At 37.0% G+C, this 19,927-nt stretch overlaps 2 protein-coding genes across 3 annotated transcripts; both read left to right on the forward strand.

The window, feature by feature from the left end:
* Positions 1–64: 64 nt before the first annotated feature.
* LOC128675939 (uncharacterized) lies at positions 65–11,559 on the forward strand. The gene is made up of 9 exons (XM_053755761.1): positions 65–357; positions 1,003–1,050; positions 1,722–1,809; positions 6,041–6,347; positions 6,642–6,805; positions 7,159–7,450; positions 9,132–9,224; positions 10,105–10,250; positions 10,752–11,559. The coding sequence occupies exons 1-9, from the start codon at positions 221–223 to the stop codon at positions 11,049–11,051; spliced, it is 1,575 nt and encodes a 524-aa protein (XP_053611736.1). The 5' UTR covers positions 65–220; the 3' UTR covers positions 11,052–11,559.
* Positions 11,560–11,680: 121 nt separating this feature from the next.
* On the forward strand, positions 11,681–18,983 carry LOC128675938 (uncharacterized). 2 transcript variants are annotated; one of them, XM_053755758.2, is made up of 9 exons: positions 11,682–12,238; positions 12,751–12,798; positions 13,327–13,414; positions 14,029–14,401; positions 14,937–15,094; positions 15,866–16,157; positions 17,128–17,220; positions 17,679–17,824; positions 18,595–18,983. In XM_053755758.2, exons 1-9 carry the CDS (start codon positions 12,105–12,107, stop codon positions 18,892–18,894), a joined length of 1,632 nt encoding a protein of 543 aa, XP_053611733.1. In that variant the 5' UTR covers positions 11,682–12,104; the 3' UTR covers positions 18,895–18,983. The 2 variants fall into 2 exon arrangements, with proteins under 2 accessions (XP_053611734.1, XP_053611733.1); XM_053755759.2 differs by lacking the exon at positions 12,751–12,798 and having other exon boundaries at positions 11,681–12,238.
* The last annotated feature ends 944 nt before the right edge of the window (positions 18,984–19,927 follow it).

Genomic DNA, 19,927 nt, shown 5'->3' on the forward strand with positions numbered 1-19,927 from the left:
GCCGCGCTCTTCAATTTTTTTTACTCTTTCATGCCCGCCCGTGAAGGTCTAAGAAATGAAATGCAATACCAACAAACCCTGGCATTGAATATTAAAAATGAAATGTTCTATAAATTCAATTATTTTTCAATGGAATAAATGTCATTTTCTCTGATATTTCGTTGCCGCGAAAGATAGCGCAATTGTGAATTTTCACAGACTTTAGCCATATTACAGAATTATGTCTAGTAGTGTAATTATTGGACCTGTGCCTGGAAGTGATTATGATCCTGAAAGTTTCATTTGGGCTCTCACCGGCGTTTTCGGAGGGATATTTTTCTTAGGTCCGCTTCTTATACCCGCCGGGATTTATCAGAGGTAAGTTCATGTACCTACAGTCTTCCGAAGTAAATACGATTGGTCTCGAAAACGTTTCTATTGCCTTATGTATTCGATCAAAAGGGCCGGATGGCGTGAGGCCGTAGATTAAGAAAATTTTATAGATACCTACTACTGCTAGGATAATTTTATGGATAAAAATCAATCACCCATTTTGCTTCATTATTAATTTTGTTATCGGAACGAACTGTTTTTTTTTTAGTTTCCGGATATACCTGATAATTAAACCTTTAACCTGATTTGTAGTTTTTACTTTAATGCAATAAAAACTAATAAACTAGTGGAAAACATGTTGAAGGCATGTTTATTTCTGTAACACTTCAGAAACATATTAAAAACAATATTCGGATACCGCTAAAGTCCTTGCTGACATCCGACATTGCATCTGACCCAACCAAGTACATCATTTTTAAATGTTGGCAGCACAGACCATTTAGCCTTAGTGGTTGGCAGTTGTAAAAGTAATGTCAGATGCCTTTAGGCTACTTGAGTGAAATCTAACCAGTCTTAGCAATTGCACACTTGATAAGGAAGTAGATTTTTAAAAGACTGTCTCCTCCGTAGACCTTTAAATAACTTATCCTAGTTCTTGCCTATTCAATTTTTAATCTTTTATTTTTTCAGTCTTATAAGAATTACTATCATGACTGCTGCTTTTCACGTGTGGATTGCGTAAGTTCATTTTAAATGTTACCGATTAAAAAATATTCCGTGAGATTACTTTTCAAACATTACTAGATTATTTTAAAGAATGTTTTTCACTCGTGAGCCAGACCTGTGTGAGGGTCAATATATGACGTCATTTTCGATTTTGAAATAGAACAATGGGTCACGAGACTGTGATCTAAGTCTACAGTTTACTAATTCTTATATTTGCGAGAGTCAATTTTCTGACAAGGATGCCGAAGTTGAGGCGGAAAAGTAGGGAAGGGGGCCCTTAGTTCTGACGCTCAACGACTGTGGAAGAAACCGAGAAATCGCTTAGAAGATTCAGAAACAGAGATAGTACGAGGGCCCAATATTCATTATAAGAAATTGGACCAGCACATTAGTGTTCAACTTACACAGGTTCCACCTTTTCTTTGCGTTCACAAAGGTACCTACGCATATTACTTGCGTAAAATACTTGCGCTAATACCTAAGTTACGTCGGATTGCAGTTGAACCTCGTTCGTTCGTTCCACATTTTAAAAAAAATAAGTTGTGAAGAGAAACTTGTAACGGAAAGTGTAAAAAAAAAAAACGTAAGAGTTTCAGCGTTGAATAGCGCGATTTTCTTGAAAGCCTCCATTGACCTTTACTTAACTTGTATGAAACAATTACTAAACTCCCTTTTTATTGCAGCTGGGTCGTTATATACACTTCCCAAGTACATCCCTTGTCTAGCCTTGTAATGAAAAACACTACTATTCTTTGGATTTCTCAGACATGGGTACGTACTAGACTAAGTAGTAAGGTCAGACCTGCAAATAACAGGGGAGATATAGGTATATCAATTATGTATCAACTTAGGTTAGGAAGAATTAAATTTTCGGAAAAGTATGGCATTATTGTCCCAGGTTAGGTTAGGTACTATTGTACAGAAACTTCTTTTTCTTCATACATAAGAAAGAATGAATTTTACTTTTGGGGTAAATTTTACGGCACTGGCAACATTATGCGGGTGAGTGAGATGTAGGTACGCGGACGCGGGGAGGGATTTGCGTGACTTTTGGACACACCTCGCCGTACTAATGTTGTTCAATGCTATAGGTATCTTGGAGGCTTTATTACTCTACGTTATAAAGGGATAGTACGGGAAACTACTAAAATTAAAAAAAACATAAGACCTTCAGTAGAGAAGATGGTTGTTATTGGGTATCGTCTGAGTAGTATATAATGATTGCAAAATTGAAACCGCAAAACACATTTGGATAAAACGTCGGATACTGCGTATGTATAGTGTGCAACGACCCTAATGTGACATTATTTAAACCAGTGCGGAACTGCATACTACCCGCATGATTGATGAAAAGCTGCGGGTACCGCAAATGCTGTCATAAGGTCGTTGAAACGTCAGCAATCCTAATCCTAACAAACTTCTTGAAATTTTACATACATGTACCTGTATGTAGTTTGAAGTATGAAGAAAGACATAGAGTACCTTTCATCCCGGAAAATTTACGCGGGCGAAGCCGCGGGCAAAATCTAGTTTTAAATAAAAAAGGTTCGTGCTAAGTCCCGTTAATATATGTAGGGTGTTAATTTGCATTCTTGCCATATTCACACAGCTAATAGTACTAACCAATACCAATCAGTTTAGTTTAATTTGAGACATCCTAGAATAACGCAGGCTGAGTAATCAATAAACTTAAATTTACAGGACACTGAGGAATAAACCAATTTTTTCGAGTGCATTCATAAGTCGCAATAGGAATAAATCTAGTGGGCGTGGCCGTCTGGCACGGCCGAAATCACCCGAAACAGCGCATGTAAATGAATAATTTCAGATTTCCCTTCCTACTTTACGGGCTTAGGACCGACAGAAATACCTATTTTTAATTAATTAGTTTTATTTTTTTATTACATTATCCCTCATTTCTTCAGAGATCAAAAAGTTAAAACTTATTTTTGTTTTTATAAATTAGGTATTTTTGGCGTAGTTAAAAAGCTGAAATCATCCTATTTACAACTGATTCGTCTATTTACAACACTAAATTAATCTAAGTAAAAAAATCTAAGTCTTTCTAAGTAATTGTTCGAAGTGCTCACCATTTTCACGAATGTGCATTCGTGAAAATAGTCTTGCACGGCGTAAAGAATTTCGTTTTAGTTTTCGTAAAACGTACAAATCCTGTTTCAGTTTATCGAATGCTGAAACGATTCGTTCGCGTAACACTTCAACACTGTTGATTTCTTCAGTGTACACCAAACGTTTAACATCACCCCACAAATAATAATCTAATGGAGTTAGGTCTGGGGACCGTGCTGGCCAGTTTACTGGACCTTCACGCCCGATCCAGTTATTACCGAACTTGCGGGTCAGGTATTCACGCACTTGGATTGCAAAATGTGGAGGAGCACCATCCTGTTGGTAATAAAAGTTTTGCAGGGAAGCGAGAGGAACGTCATCTAGCATCTCGTTTATAACGTGATCCAGCAACTCCAGGTACGTTGAGCCGGTAAGACGGCCCTCAATAAAATAAGATCCGAGTAAATGGCCGTCTATTAGGGTGAATCGACCGGTTCACCGATCACCACCCGCTCTCGATCACTTTTACAAAAAACCTCTAAAATAACCGTATTACCGCGCGTGAAGTGTTAATTTTGCATAAAAAGGGTTGATCCATCTATCCTTTTCATTTGTATCAGTTGTCTCGGTAGCCAAATATGTTATTTTTCGATCAGTGAGCTGACGAAATCTATCCAATGCGCTTGCGTGAATATTACCGCCAAATCTTAAGAAAAAAATAGTGGGACGTGAACATTGAATCGTCAGTAAAACATGTTTTTCATACGGTTTAACCTTTACTTTAATGTGTGTGGTGTTGAAAAAGAGTTATATTTCCTTCTTACGTGGAAATTTAATAAAAAAAGTTAATAATTTACTATAAAATAAGGTGATCGCCATGAGACGTTACAAAACTAAGCTTCCTTCAGTTTACGATTAGGTGATCGTAAGGGGGCGGTTTTGGCCTTATCTTCGTTAAGATTTTGTAGTATCTTGCATGGTGTTGTCGGGAATATTAATATTTACTTTGTTCCATCGTAACATGTTTACTTTATAGATCAGATGGCGATCGGCTTAAAATGAAAAATAATCATAAAATTAAATGCTTTTTACTAATGACAAACCAAGTGGTCGGGAAACGGCCTGTTACCGATAATTTATTTTTTCTATAGAAAAATATTAGTTTTATATGACACAAGAAAGCAGAGGAAAAGAAAAAGAAGATTTTATAAAAAAGAATAGTAATAAAAAAGATACCTTGTTATACAGTGAATGTGCTGAAGAATTAATTAGTGATTTTGAAGAAGATTTGGAAAAAAATATAGCCTGCGATGTATGCATTCCCTAGTTGCACTTAAAATGCACAGAAATGCGCGAAATATCTTATTCTGAAGCAGCACTAACGCCCTATAATGTTCATTTTGTCAAACGGAAAAAAAAATTTTTTTCAACAAATAATACAATACAATTTCGACTTTCAATTCATTGCCCTAGAGTTCCTTTTTCAGTGGTTTTTAATGATCGTAAACAGGCGCAAATGTGTGAACGTAAACTGACGAAAAACGATCGTGAACTAAACAAAACACACTTTTTGATTATTTTTAAATTTAAAAATAACAGATAAATAGGATTATTTATGAAGATAGGTTTATTAAATAGTTGAATAGTTTTTTTACGCGTAAAACACAATATCTAGTTTCTAATGCAACATTTTTTTAAGTTATGACATTTTAAAGTCGAGACATCGACTAACTGATCGTAAACCAGCAGGTTCACCCTATGCCAGCCCAGACATTTAAACCAAATCGGTGTTGAAAAGAGTGTCTTTTTATTTTTCTGGGGTTTTCATCCCGATAACTCCACCAGTGCTCATTATGGATATTGAATACACCAACTCTTGTGAACAAACTTTCGTCTGTCCACAAAATGTTGGCGTTTCGGTTGTCTAGCAGCCAGCGACAAAATGTGATTCGTGCATTATTATCCTGTGGGAGCAGATCTTGTACTTTTCTAAAGTGAAACGGGTGTTTCTGTTCACTTTTCAATAGTCTCCACACTGTCACGTGGCTCACATGGAAGTGTCGTCCTGCCTCACGGGTACTGGCACGGGGCTCTACTTCGAAGTAGTCTAGAATTAATTCCTGCAACTCTACAGTAAGCCCTACACTGCCTCGAGCTTGCGCGTGTCTTGGGACGTCAAACTGACGAAAGTCTCTCAATCGCTGTGTGGCCGCAAGCATAACCTGGCGGGTCGGCCTCCTTTGATGTGGAAACATTTCCGCAAACATATTCACGGCTTGCCGCAAACTGTCACCACATATGGCATACAAGCGCACCATTTCCACCAACTCGTGGTTGGTATACGCTTCAAACATTTTCTTGATTTGATTGTGATACGCAACTTAAACAACACGGACCGGGCAGAGCGAGCGGAGCGAGCGAAATCTTGACATCCGCCGTGCGTCGGCGTCGCGAATAGACTGGGGCGGGGTGGTGGTGCGTTGCGGGGTTGCGGGGATGGCTGGCCGTCGGTCGGCGTTTACGCCGCACAAAGAAAAGGGGCGGAGCTTTTTTTGCCGACTTATGTACTCAAGTTTGCCGACGGACTAGTGATGTGCATATGTTTCGATAATAAGTGTTGTTCATAACATAATGTCGATTAAATAAAATATTCTTAAAAAAAATACCTAACTTTTGATCATGTTTTTTTAATTGATTTGTGTTCAGAATCAGTAATATAACAACCTCTGTGAATATGGCAAGAATGCAAAGTAACACCCGTATAAATATGTATGTAGGTAATTATGGGTACTTAGTACCTCATCAAAGAAATTAATGAGCTTTCAGGTAAGATTTATTTTTAAGATATTACAAGTCCCAATATATGTAACTAAACTACTTGGATCATTGGTCCAATATTTTCTTTTCATTCTAATGTATTTCTGCGATTCAGGGCAATACTAAAAATGTTCAGCCTCTCACGTTTCCAACAACGACAACTACGACGACAACAACTACAACCACGACATCGATAACAACAAGAACAACTACTACTACAACCTCGACAACCACCACAATTAAAAAAACTACAACAAGAAAGACAACGACAACTACGACCACACCATGGACCGGTGCGGGGCCAGCTCCAAGTACTACCACGATGATGAGGGTTACGCCACCTCCACCCACCACTAAACCTCCATCGACTTTTGCAAATGGGTCGCTTGTCCCCACCAAATTGCCTTCTACTGTGACATTTTGTAAGTGCAGAAATATTTTCAATCACACTATCCTACTAATATTATAAATGCAAAAGTTTGAGGATGTATGTATGTATTTATGTTTGTTACTCTTTCACGCAAAATCTACTGGACCGATTGTTATGAAATTTGGTACACAGTAGAATATAACCTGGAATTACACATACACACATGACTCACCCGTCTGTTACACCGATAAAACACCGATGTATCGATGTTTCTTGGGATTATTTTTATTTTTACCTCCTTTTCTACAAAAATTCAACGTGCTGATTTTGAATACATTTCTTACAGTTTACGAACCATTTGCAAGTACTAACCCACATGAATTTTTTAAAGTATTTACGAACCCCATGAAATCTCGCAGTGGTTTGATAGTCTTCTCAGTGAAAACAAGTAAAGAAATAGAATTGTGGTTGTCTGATGTTCCAAGTCCGAGTAAAGGCGAAAGGATTATAGTAAGCGAAATATCAATTTCTGTAATATAAAGTTAATTATTTGGAGACCCTAATAGAGGCCGAAAAATGTAGAAAGCGATTCCTAGAATGATACATGATGATGATGTGGTTAAAATTTTATTTCGTTCATTCTTCATTTCACTGGATTTAGTCGAGTGAAACTATATATCACTGATTATATATTAGTATTTTGTCATATTAATATAGATTTAAATATCCATATGAAGAAAACTCACTGAGAATCGAGCCAGTCTTGCAGATTTGGTCAACGGCGGAATGTTAATGTTATCGTTCATCTATCTTTAGCATTTCATTCATGTATTATAGAGATTTTAATATACCTATATTTTCAGGCTACGTATGGAGTCGATAATAAGCACTTTCGAATAGAGAGGTTACCACCTAATAACGTTACAAGGACACAATTTGGTGTGGCAACAAGTCATCTTCAAGGTTCTGTGGACGATGTTATAAGTTCTACCGAGTATAAAAGATTCTATTTTCGGTGGCGTAATGGAGAGTATTGGATGGGCGAAGATTACTTTTATTTGTCATCAGTCACAGAATATGTAGACCCAAATGAGTTTCCTATCAAATATGCGTCCTTTTTCACAGCAGATCCAAATGCCTCATGGTTTATCGAGAGTAAGTCCTTTTTGCGAGCTTTTATTTCACTTGCAAAGCAATTGCATATGCAACTATAGTTTGTTGGGGCGTAATTTTGCAACTCAATTTTGAAGCAGATATAGGTACGCCAGGGGCGTAGCTACCGTCGTATAGCCGTATGAATGATACGCTACCCACTACCGAACACTACACACTGTTGGTAGTGGGTAGCGTATCATTCATACCCACTACCAACACCCCTCTCCGGGCAGCAAACGTTCTAATCATAGTTTTCAGTTCACATATGACAAAAGTGACTAATTAAACAGATTGGCCAATAACGGAAAAACAAATTTCCCGTGGACCCCCTGTAATGATTTTGGTGGGTCGCGGCTCATTCGTTTCATGTTTAATCGTAATTTGATGACCACATTTCTTCATGCCGTACGCAGCTAGCGTGATTACTTTTCTTTTCTCAATCCCAACTAATAATATAGATACGATAGTAAGTTTGTTGTTGTTGAGGGCATAGCCAGCACCTAAACACCTAGAATCACAAAATTTTGTTTCCTCGGTAATCTGTTCCCTGTTCCATACCCATCCCCGCCATTGTATTGAATTCAACAAGATCTGTGATGACAATAATGCAAAGTGGATTTTTATACTCTTCCCACCATAAGTGGAACATTAAAATTCCACTTTTCCTACCAGAACCCTGGCTGATAGCTTTTAATACCATAAAAACAACGCTCCATGAAGCTGACAAGACATAAATAACATGACAACGATATTAATAAATAATAAAATCACTTTGACATAATTTTTACATTACTACAAAATATTATACTTATTTTTGGTGCGGACATTATTAATACACAATTTGTAACAATATGGCGAAGCATTGTCTCAGCTTGTGTTACCCCCGACAATGATTTGTTGGAGATAACGCTGATTTTCAGACACTTGTGCGGTAATTAATAAGAAACGAGGTCCAAGAAACGCTAACAAAGACATCGGCTAATGCACTTTATAAAACAGAAATAATAATTTATAATCAAACTAATAAAATTATATAATTTTTAAATTTAAAATAATAAGTAACTTTTTTTTTTTTTTTGAGTAGGTGCTATGTTGTTTGGGTGTATATGATGCGTGTGTAAAGAAATAGTTATACCTATTAGCATTTTTTTCACTTAGTTTGTCTGATTCAGTTCAAAAATACTTGAAAGCCTTATGTCTTTGCTGACGAGACTACGAGTATAACATGACTGAAAGCAGCGCACCCTTTTGATTTTTAGTTTTTGCTGCAAGTGGAACCATTCGCAAGTAATAATAATAATACAATAAACTCAATTTATTTATTTATTTGTTACTAAACCGAATATTTTACATTAACTAGTACTTATATGGTTTCTAACACTTGCACTTATCATTAATACAATTGTCCAGTTATAAAATTAGTCACAATTAGTCAAAAGAAAAATTAGAAAAACAATTTTACTACTTATTTTTACGATTACTAGAAGGCGATAATTTTATGTTTTATATATCATATAGAAGAAATTATAATGATTAATAACAACGTAACTAATACTTTGCCATAAAAAATGTCCTGAAGTTCAACATCAACTCCATTTAAGGTGATTACAAAAATTGTACTTGAAAAGAGAGTTGATGTTGAGCTGTGAGCCATAAGTAATATTAATATTTATGTCTACAGAGGGAATTTTTGAAGAAGCTCCTGTTCCCAACATACTTCTTCGCAAGTACAATACAAAGCACGAGCTTCGACGTGATTGGTCGAATCGAACCAGTAAGTAACATAATAGTTTATTAATAAATTAAATGGAATAGAAAATACCTAGTTAATTTGCCACCAAATTATAATCTACTTACAATGTTTTCTAACCAAATATTCCTACTAATACTATTACAAATGCGAAACTTTGTGAGAATGTGTATATGTATGTTTGTTCTCTTTCACGCAAAATCCACTAGACTGATTGTTATGAAATTTGGTATACGGATAGAATATAACATAGAATAACACATAGGATACCTTAAATCCCGAAATTCCCACGAGTGCGAAGCCCCGGGGCGAAGCTAGTAAAACTGCTAAGCATTTGCATTGAAGTATCAGCAAGGCGCTGGTATTCTGCAAATTCCAGTGGTAACATGGCAATAGGATTTCTCAATAGGTAAGTCTGAAATTTAACAATACAACATGAACAGCATGCTTTATCAGTCGCAAATTTAAGAACGCGATAACAGTATGAAGCCCTACAAAAAGTGTTACCCCGCTACAGTCCTTGCAAGGAATTATCAACCATCGACAGCTTGTGACCCCGATGATTGGACTAAACCATATTCATATGTACGTAATGATAAAAAAGTTTGTAAAAAATATATCCGAGCATAATTTGAATCTTGCCCATTTACTAGTATAATTTGCATAGATAACTTTAATAATAAAAAAGTTTCCCGTTGGCTGAAGGAACATTTTCCTAGCCCTTTTTGAAAATAATACTGAATAAATTCCAGTTGTCTTACTATTAGATAGCCCTAATTAAATATATTTATTTCACGGAAAAACGTACATTACAAAAGACCAGGTGTTCCCGCTGAGTATATAGACACTATGTTTTACTCTACAATTCTATGTTTCACAAATAAACCATTAGTATTTGTTTCAGGCTATTTCGTTGCGGAAGGTTCTTACAAATTTTATTATATTCGAAGTGAACCGATTTGGGTGAGCGTGAATATTGATGATGCTGAATACAGAGAGTTCTTTGTCCTTTTGTCTCAAACTTATATAAAACATACGCCTTATCTTTTGGTAAGCATTCTGCATTATAAGCCCAGGTTACTGGAAGTATTATAATCTGTGCCCTTGTTTTATGAAGAGACCTTTGATCTGAGAATGAGGGTAGCGATTGTGACATTAATTACGAATGACAAGATAGGCGTAATATTTACGTTGTATATATTCGAAAATCATTCCACGTCCGTTTGTCCCTCTGTTAAGACTACTTTTCTCGACGCGTGTAGACGTTGTTTGTATGAATATTTTTTAGTAGTTTATTGCGTTTATGCAGATACTTCAAAATGTATCTTTCGCACTGAGGGTCGCAGTATTCGAATGTACCGATGCACCTTCTTCGATTCGGAACTTACGAAACCTATTTTAGTAAATGCTTACGATTTATTACTGTCATATATAGTATATATAGGTTGTCTTAAGATTTTCAATGAAATTAATATTGCATGTTACTTATTAACAATTCTCTGACCCGTCATCTAGCCTACAATTATAATCTTAAAATGCCTATATTTCCAGATACACATTGGGGGTGAATACGGTAAAGAGTGCACGATCTCGAAGAATACACAAATAGTGGTTCGTGTTGATTGCAATATAAAATGGCGTAAAAGGTCCTATCTTAACTTTTGGGTATGGTATAGGAGAAGCCTCATTGAGGTATATGCTGGTTATGATTATAAAAATGTAAAACTTGTCATGACATGGACGGACCCTGATCTAATAACGTATAAATTTTATGGTTTACGCTCAAGTGTCGGCGAGTTCGTTCCTATGCACATTGAAGGTAAAAGACAGCAGGGACGTGAAGATGACTAAATATATGAATTTGTCACATTTCTTTGTTATATTCAGTTAAGCATGTTAAGAATCATTTCTAGGTTATATTTAGTGAAGTAAGCACTGCACTTTGTGTTACATATAAGTTATATTTAGTTAAATAAGCATGATAAACTATACAACATTTGTATATTATATATTTGTAAGTTAAGCTCAACATTCAGGATTTCAATAGCAATTGTAAAAAAATGGATGTTGCTTTAATTCTATATGTTTCAAATATATTTTAAGTAAGCATGTTACGTTACCAACGTACTATAATAAAGCTATGTATATTGAAGTAGAAAGTTTTTTTAAAATTATATTCTAAGTACGATGTAATTGCACCGCAATCTTGAAATCTGTCCACGCTTTGCTTGGTTTTTAGTCTCAAGTCGAAATTACATCATCGTGGATTGAAGCGCAAAAAGATTCATCAATGGATCTCCAGATGGATTTTGGCCAAATCATGGTAGGTAACAGCAGTGTGAAGGTGTCACGCACGAAGAAACCTTAGCAAAAGTGGTTCAGACCATAGGTTTAGAATGGTCCCCGCGCGCGGGGTTCAGGCTAAAGCATTTTCTATTCAGATATAATAAAAATTAAAGATCTGGAAGATCTCATTGGAATACAAAGACCAGCTACCTACATACCTAATAATATAGGTACCTAGGTCTACTGTCCAGTTGCAAGTCTGTCCACCACTTGCTATGGAGGGATCATTATACAAAGTAGGTAGGTACTCTGTGGGAGGGATGTAGGAACCACGCGAGTTCAGTCTCACTTGACATTTACCTACTGCCGTCTACGCCCGTGAAGGTCCGAACCCCAACACCCATTGAATCATGCAACATCGAGAAATCCTGGCACAGAATAATAAAAATAAATGTTTCATAAATATTTCAAGAAAACAATGACGTAGATATCATTGTCATATCGTGTTTCGTTGCCGACATAGATAGTGCAGTCCTATCGGAATTTTTGTCGGTTACAAAGACAGATATAAAAACATATTACATGCTACTTAATGCTTAATATTGAAGAGAAATTAATATGTCGAGTGCTGTAATAGCGACGCTACCTGGAAAGGATTATAACCCGGATGTTTTCATTTGGGTCCTTTCCGGCGCATTCGGAGTGATATTTCTCATAGGCCCATTTCTTGTACCGCCTGGGCTTAATCAGAAGTAAGTTTTACTGTTGTCTATATAGGTTTTAAATCTATTCTAGTTTATACTCATCATTCTACACTCATCTCTCTCGCGACATGTTATAAATTCTATAAGGCCTGGCAATTCGGTCGATGGCAATTCTACGAATGCTCTCTTCCTTGCGTCTATTCTTCATTGCTGAGGGTCGTGATCTGTAGTGCAAAAGCGTACTATTTGGATCTGTGCTGTGGTATGGATAGCATTGCTGATAAACTGAAGCCTTAACTGAACAAATGCTCTCTCGGTTAGTAAATATATTCTTGCCAGAACCGAACCACTTCCATGGCATCATCAGAAGCTCAGTCAATCAAGTCAGCCCAAGTACAGGTACACTTGTGTACGTCTGTCTTTCGCGATAAACCCAATGAGATGGGATGGGACTGCGTCCCATTCTCTATTATCCTAAATTGCTGACATGGGTGGTCTACCCAACCCAGCTTATTCCTAATCCGAAAGGATCTTATATTTAAGTATATTTTGTTTTTCAGTATCATAAGAATTGGTATCATGTCAACAGCTTTTCACATGTGGATTGCGTAAGTACTACTAATCCTCCACAATCTTCTGTACAGCCTCGCAACACATCCTCTTCTCTCACCTGCACAGACTCGCTACATATCCTCCCCGCTCATCTGTACGGCCTCGCTACACATCCTCCCCGCTCATCTGCACAGCCACGCTACACATCCTCCCCGCTCATCTGCACAGCTTCGCTACACATTCTCCCCGCTCATCTGCACAGCCACGCTACACATCCTCCCCGCTCATCTGCACAGCCACGCTACACATCCTCCCCGCTCATCTGCACAGCTTCGCTACACATCCTCCCCGCTCATCTGCACAGCTTCGCTACACATTCTCCCCGCTCATCTGCACAGCTTCGCTACACATCCTCCCCATTTATCTGCACAGCTTTCCTACACATCCTCCCCGCTCATCTGCACAGCCTTGCTACACATCCTCTCCGCTCATCTGCACAGCCTCGTTACACATCCTCCCCGTTCATCCACCACAAGCGCAAAAATCTATTTGACAAGAAATACTAATTCCGTTTGTCATTACAGTTGGGTCGTCATATACTCCTCCCAAGAATATCCCATATCCGGCCCTATAATGAAAAACACTACTTTATCTTGGATATCTCAGACATGGGTGCGTAACCGTAACCAGTATACCTAACTCTACATAGTCTCAAAACAAGTCGTTGATACCTGTTGATGTGACATCTATCAACAATACCTTAGATTTATAAAGGGAATTATTTATGCGCAAAAATTATTTCGGCGAAACGTTTAGTCTACCTTTAGGTCTATTTTGAATGTTTGCTATACTTTCCTAGACTGTACATTCTATCCATTACACTAAGGGTTACATTTCTGCTACGTGCTAAAGTTTTCTTAATACAAGTATGTATACATTAAAAATTTATTTATATATACCTATGATGTCAAGGTTTATTAACCTAATGTTACTTTTGCCGTTTGAAGTGGGTACAAAGTACAAAGGACAATTATTAGTACCTTTCATTGGTAGGTACATAATGCAGACAGTCGCCGCACTCTCCACCTCTCAAAGCATAAAAATAAAATTGTGACGATTCGACAATGATTTCACAACTGGCCACTTGGTTGGCGTTAATCATCTTTGGGAATGCTATTGCTGCATTATAAGCTGCCAAAGCTGTGTTCGGTTCTAAGACGCGACCACACGCTGCCGTGAACAGGCAGTTATCGTATTTTTCTTAATAATTTTTTGCTTTTTTTAAGGGTAATTCTAAAAATGTCCCGGTCATCACGCTTCCTACAACAACGACGACAACAACGACAACGACAACTACACCATCAACAACAACAACACTTACGCCGCTTACATTCATGCCAACGACTACAACAGACTCTACTGTACCTCTCACCACAACCACCACTACTACTACTACTACTACTACTACTACTACTATGAAACCAACTACTTCGAAAAGAACTACCACGACAACGACTACGCTTTGGACTGGTGTAGGAGTACCGCCGACCACACAATTTGTCGTAAAGCCAACACCACCTCCACCCACCACTAAAGCACCTTCCACATTTTCAAACGGTTCGGTCGTCCCCACCAAACTCCCTAATACTGTGACATTCAGTAAGTATTTAGATATTATCCTATGTATGTGAGCTAGGGTTGCCAGATACAGTCTGTATGCGATAATTTTTGTAAATATATTTTTAAGATTCTTCTCGCTTATTTCCGCAGCCGTTGAGCGTCGAACGACGTACTTAATTTAGGTAACTGTCCTACATATGTGGGTTATTGTATATGTTCGGCTTGACTATATAATAGCAATTGTGGTAATGATGATTACTGAACACTGGACGACCCTCAAAATACCCAGATATTTCAACATCAGGAAACTTTTTCATACCCTAATTATATGTGAAAAATCTACTGGATGGATTGCTATCAAGGCTAAATGTAGTCTGGAATATTATGCACATAGGCTATTAGGCCAAAAATCCCTACGGGAGCGAAGCCCCTAGGTGTAGCTTAGTATACCTACATTTAAGAAATATAACTGCACACAATCCCGCGCACATGACTGGCTTGCTAGTTGCCCCCATGGGCCGATATTAATCAATTCTACTACTCTCTTGCGTACATTTTGATTCTTAACTTTCAGTGTATGAACCATATGCGACGGAGAACCCTAATGAATTTTTTCCTGTATTCCGTGGGATAAGCGACAGAGGTCTAATTATCTTCTCAGTTATGACAGGCAATGAAGCAGAAGTATGTCTGTCTGATGTTCCGAGTCCACACAAAGGCCACAGGATAATAGTAAGTGTCTTATTACTGTAAAAAGCAAAAAAGTAGGTAATACCCACCGCTATTTCTCTAAAAAAAGTTTGTGACGATACCGACGATTCGTTCACCCAAGGTAGGTATACGATACGGTAAAATGCTGTTATTTCAATGAAGTATTCGTATTTTGGCCAGCAATAAAATATGTTTGGTTAGCTAAAATATCGTACCTACTTAATTGGTCAGCGACTTATGGTCAGAAAATAATTCAAAAATTGCAATTATATCATTTTGAAAAGCTGAATATTTTCAACTTGTAGGTACCAGTGGTCCTATCTCTAGCAATCTCGCAAGACTAACTAGATAAGAGTTTTGAATAACTCAATACGTTTGATCTCACGAAAAACTGTAAAAGGCTAGCTATGAAGCTGTTAAAGTAACAACTTTAAAGTTACTAAATCTTTAGGTAGGTAAAACGAAAAAATTCTTACTGAAGTTTCTTCATCACTACATTCTTACACATAAAAAAAGTTCTTTGCCCCGTCTGCTGACTCAAAACTCAGAAACTACTGCACTGATTTTCATGTAGTTTCACCAATAGATGGTGTGATTCATGAAGGTTTGTTTTACGTTGTTTTATGTTATAGTATACATTGCATAGGCTGGCTGAACCCTATGAGATAGATCAAGTTTGTACGTTATAACTACATTAGTATGTAGGGCGACCTATAGTCTGGTAAGATTTTTGACTCGTGGGCCCACCAATAAAGTCCTACCAGACTCTTAGTCCCACTTTAATATTTTCAGGCTACTTACGGAATTGATAATAGAGACTTTCGTTTTGAGAGATTATTTCCGGGTGACGTCACCCGGAGAGCCAACGGAGTTGCAAGAGGGTACATTCGAGTAGACAAAACAGATATTATGAGCCCTACAGAGTATAAAAGATTTTATATAAGGTGGCGTAAAGGCACCTATTGGATAGGTGACGATTACTTTTTTTTGTCACCCGCACTCCAATGGACAGACCCAAACCCTTTTTTTGTCAATTATGTCTCCTTTTTCACAAATTATTCCGATGCTTCATGGTTTATTGAGAGTAAGTCCTTTTTTATATACCTAGCTCTCTGTAATGCTTGATTGTTTCTCATTACAACGTACATTATCCCGGGGTCAGCGTAAAAAAATAACCTATAAGATTATAGATTTTTGATTGTAATTTTACTGCCGGCCGCAAAAAAAGTTGACACAAAATGTTGATGGCGCTACTGTGCATAAAAACGTAATGACAGCTTCAAAAAGTATATTATTCACTACGTTTACCAGCTCCACATTGTCGCCGTACTTACTTCGCGAATGCGCGAACATCGCGTTTTTATGAGCTTTTTTCTATATGTTTTTATTTACCGAAATGAAAGATTAGCAATGTATAGCTAATCCCCCCAAAATTCGGCTAACTGTGGCGGCGAGAGTGTGGAGCCAGCATAAATATTTATGCACAGTAGCGTGATTTTAATAATTGTGCATCCCGGGACAATGCAGCTATAATACTTAGCACAGCCACAGATCTTGGGGCACAGTAGTACACGGGTGTTTACAAAAGAGTTGTTTTTGGTTTAACAGCTCTACTTCTTGTAAAATACAATAACTATCTAAAATGTTATTATCTGTAACGATCGCTCTAATTTCCCGTTTGGTCTATTTTGACTATTTGGTTTACTTAAATAAAAAAATATATTAGGACAAATCACACAGATTGAGCTAGCCCCAAAGTAAGTTCGAGACTTGTGTTATGGGATACTAACTCAACGATACTATATAAGTACATATTTTATAACTTATAGATAAACATCCAAGACCCGGACCAATCAGAAAAAGATCATTTTCCATTATGACCCGACCGGGGATCGAACCCGGGACCTCTCGGTTAAGAGGCAAGCACTTTGACGACCTCGCGCAGTGGTAGACTTTCCCAAACTGTACATTTTTTGTGCGTTAAACTGTTTTGTACCGCCTCTTGTTAAGCTTAATACAATTTCTTTTTATCCAACTGACCTATGTACCTACAGGAGGAATTTCGCAAGAGGCTCCTGTTCCTAACATAATTCTACGCAAGTATAATATAAAACACGAGCTTCAAAGTGATTGGACGAATCGAACCAGTAAGTTTTTTTATTTGTAATATGTAGATATGTTTGCAAACTACGGCCCCGTGAATATCATAAGGGACCCAGCAGTATCTCTCCGAAATGTTGGGGCTAGGTTTTTACCCCTGTTACTACCAAATCTTACCAGCAGTGAGACGGGAAATTAAATAAGTACCTAGGTACTCATTTGAACACGTATGTTCAAATGAGTACCTAAATAAGTAGTAAGTAGTATGAACATATATACGTGTTCAAATGAGTACCTAGGAACTTATTTAGACAACCTACTTACTTACTTACCTAATAATCTATCTTAAAACTATCTACATATACTATCTCTAATTCTAGGTACATAACTAAATACCTTTTATATACCTAGGTACTCATATAAAAAAGAACTACAATTATTATGGAATGGATGAATTTATAATGAAACATACTTCCGAAATAATTTCATAAACCATTTTTTTCAGGCTATCATATTGTTGAAGGTTCTTACAAGTTTTACTATATCCGAAGTGAACCAATATGGTTGAGCGTCTATATTGGTGATGCTGAGTACAGAGAGTTTTTCATTCTTCTTTCCAAAACTTTTACAAAAGTCACGCCTTATATTTTGGTAAGCGAGCATTACCTACCTATCATTTGTGTGGGCTTGTGGTTTGAAAGACCAATCGGGAATATTTGTCCAAAGAAATCTTTTTAATGTAATTAGTACCTTAATTTTTCTTTGCAATTTGTGCAAATATTCGTATCAGCCATCAACCAACATTGGTGGTGGAGGGGATCCGGAGCCCGGAGACTTCGGGCTCCTCCACTGTGGAGCTGTGGTGATGCAGTTGATTTTTTGCATGCCGGGGCATTCCAGACGCCCGCGCCGGTTTTGTTGTTATATTAGCGGCTGTATTGTAACTATGAAGTATACATCAGTGAGGTAGTTATGAACCAGCATGCAATTTCGGACTCAGTGAATGATTTTGATACCAACTATATTGCGTTTCATGACTTGCTGGTAAAGATTTTATGAAAGACTAAAATCTGTGCATGAAGTAGGGAGTATGAGGTTTTGTTAGTGTGATTTATTTTATTAGTAAGTATAATTTGAGTGCGTTTGATCTCAATCTAGCCGGATGACAAGCAGATATGAGGTCTAATCTAAGGTGTTACATGTACGCAAACCCAAATATTGCCAATTCAAAAAATGCCTTCAATAGTATACCTATATTATAGTGTTCGGGAAATAATTGTGTACTAAAACCATCCATGGTTTTGCTTCATAAGTTCCAGATATTTAGTAAGTACTTCCAGGCACTTTCAGTGCTTCTGGCAACTTGTTATTTTGTTGTTGTAAATAAGTAGGTATATGTACCTAATGTTGATTATTTCCAGATACATATTGGGGCTGTATACGGTAAAGAATGTACGATTTCAAAGAATGCAAAAATAGTGTTACGTGTTGATGATTGCAATATAGAATGGCGAAAAAACTCTTATCTTAACATTTGGGTCTGGTTTAAAAGAAGACTAATCGAAGTATATGCCGGTTACGATTATGGCCAAACACAACTTATCATGATATGGAGAGACACTGAGCTGGTAATGTATAAGTTTTATGGTTTACGCTCAAGTGTCGGCGAAGTTGTTCCTATGCATCTAGAAGGCAAAAGAGAGCAAGAACGTGAAGACTAAGTTTTCCTCACGAATTCTTCACATAAACGTTTTTACTGTTTGTACCTAATTAGTAAGCATGTTGTTATGTAATAAAATATTAACGTAGACTTTCGTCTTTTAATCGGCATCTGGTGTGGGTTATCGTTACTTCCCTCTCAATTTCAAACATTTGCATTTATAATATTTGTTATCATTAGTTCGGATTGGATAAAAATGTTTAGAAATTATTTCGATGTGAAAAAAATGTCGCAACAGTATGTAATCATTTTGTTCGATACCTATCTAGTGGGTTATCGTTACGTCTACAGAAATAAACTCCAATCCAAAATCAACTTTAGGAATTACAGGTTCTATTATAGTGCGAAAAGGCGAGACTATTTTGCATTCAGCTTTCGATTTTTGAAAATAATATCTGGCAAAACTACAGCGTTGTGACGTGAGCGTGACGTGCGGACCTGTTTGGACTAGTGTTGGCGAATTATCGCTAGTTTAGCTATCGATTGTTTTCATTTGAAAAAGGTTTGTACTGTCGATAGTATTGCACTCATTTCATTCAATTTGATAGTACTGCTTGTATTGCTTCGATTTGAGCTATCGATTGCCCATAAACAACAAACTGCGTATCAAGAGTATTGACTTTCTCGGCAACAATAATATCGATACTATCGGTTGTTTCGGACTATCAATGTTCTGCCAATTTGCAATAGTATTGTATTTCTTCAGTTTGATCTCGGACAGTTGACTGATATATATTTTATATACATATTCTTGCTATAGATGGTGTATACATAGTGTATATATACAAAATTTCATAACAATCAGTCCAGTTAATTTTGCGTGAAAGAGTAACAAACATACATACAATACATATTTTATTAGTAGGATACAAGGAAGATTAAAAATAAAACAGTATTTTGAAATGGCATGTGAAGGTAGGTTATCGATATTGTCAGGTGAATTAAATTGTATAGGTAGTATTGTCACTAAAAACGTCAATGATATCGATATTATTGCAGTCCATCAATTGTTAAACAATTGATAGTCTATCAGT

This window comes from Plodia interpunctella, chromosome 15 (genome assembly GCF_027563975.2).
Source record: "Plodia interpunctella isolate USDA-ARS_2022_Savannah chromosome 15, ilPloInte3.2, whole genome shotgun sequence".
NCBI classification, from domain to species: domain Eukaryota; kingdom Metazoa; phylum Arthropoda; class Insecta; order Lepidoptera; family Pyralidae; genus Plodia; species Plodia interpunctella.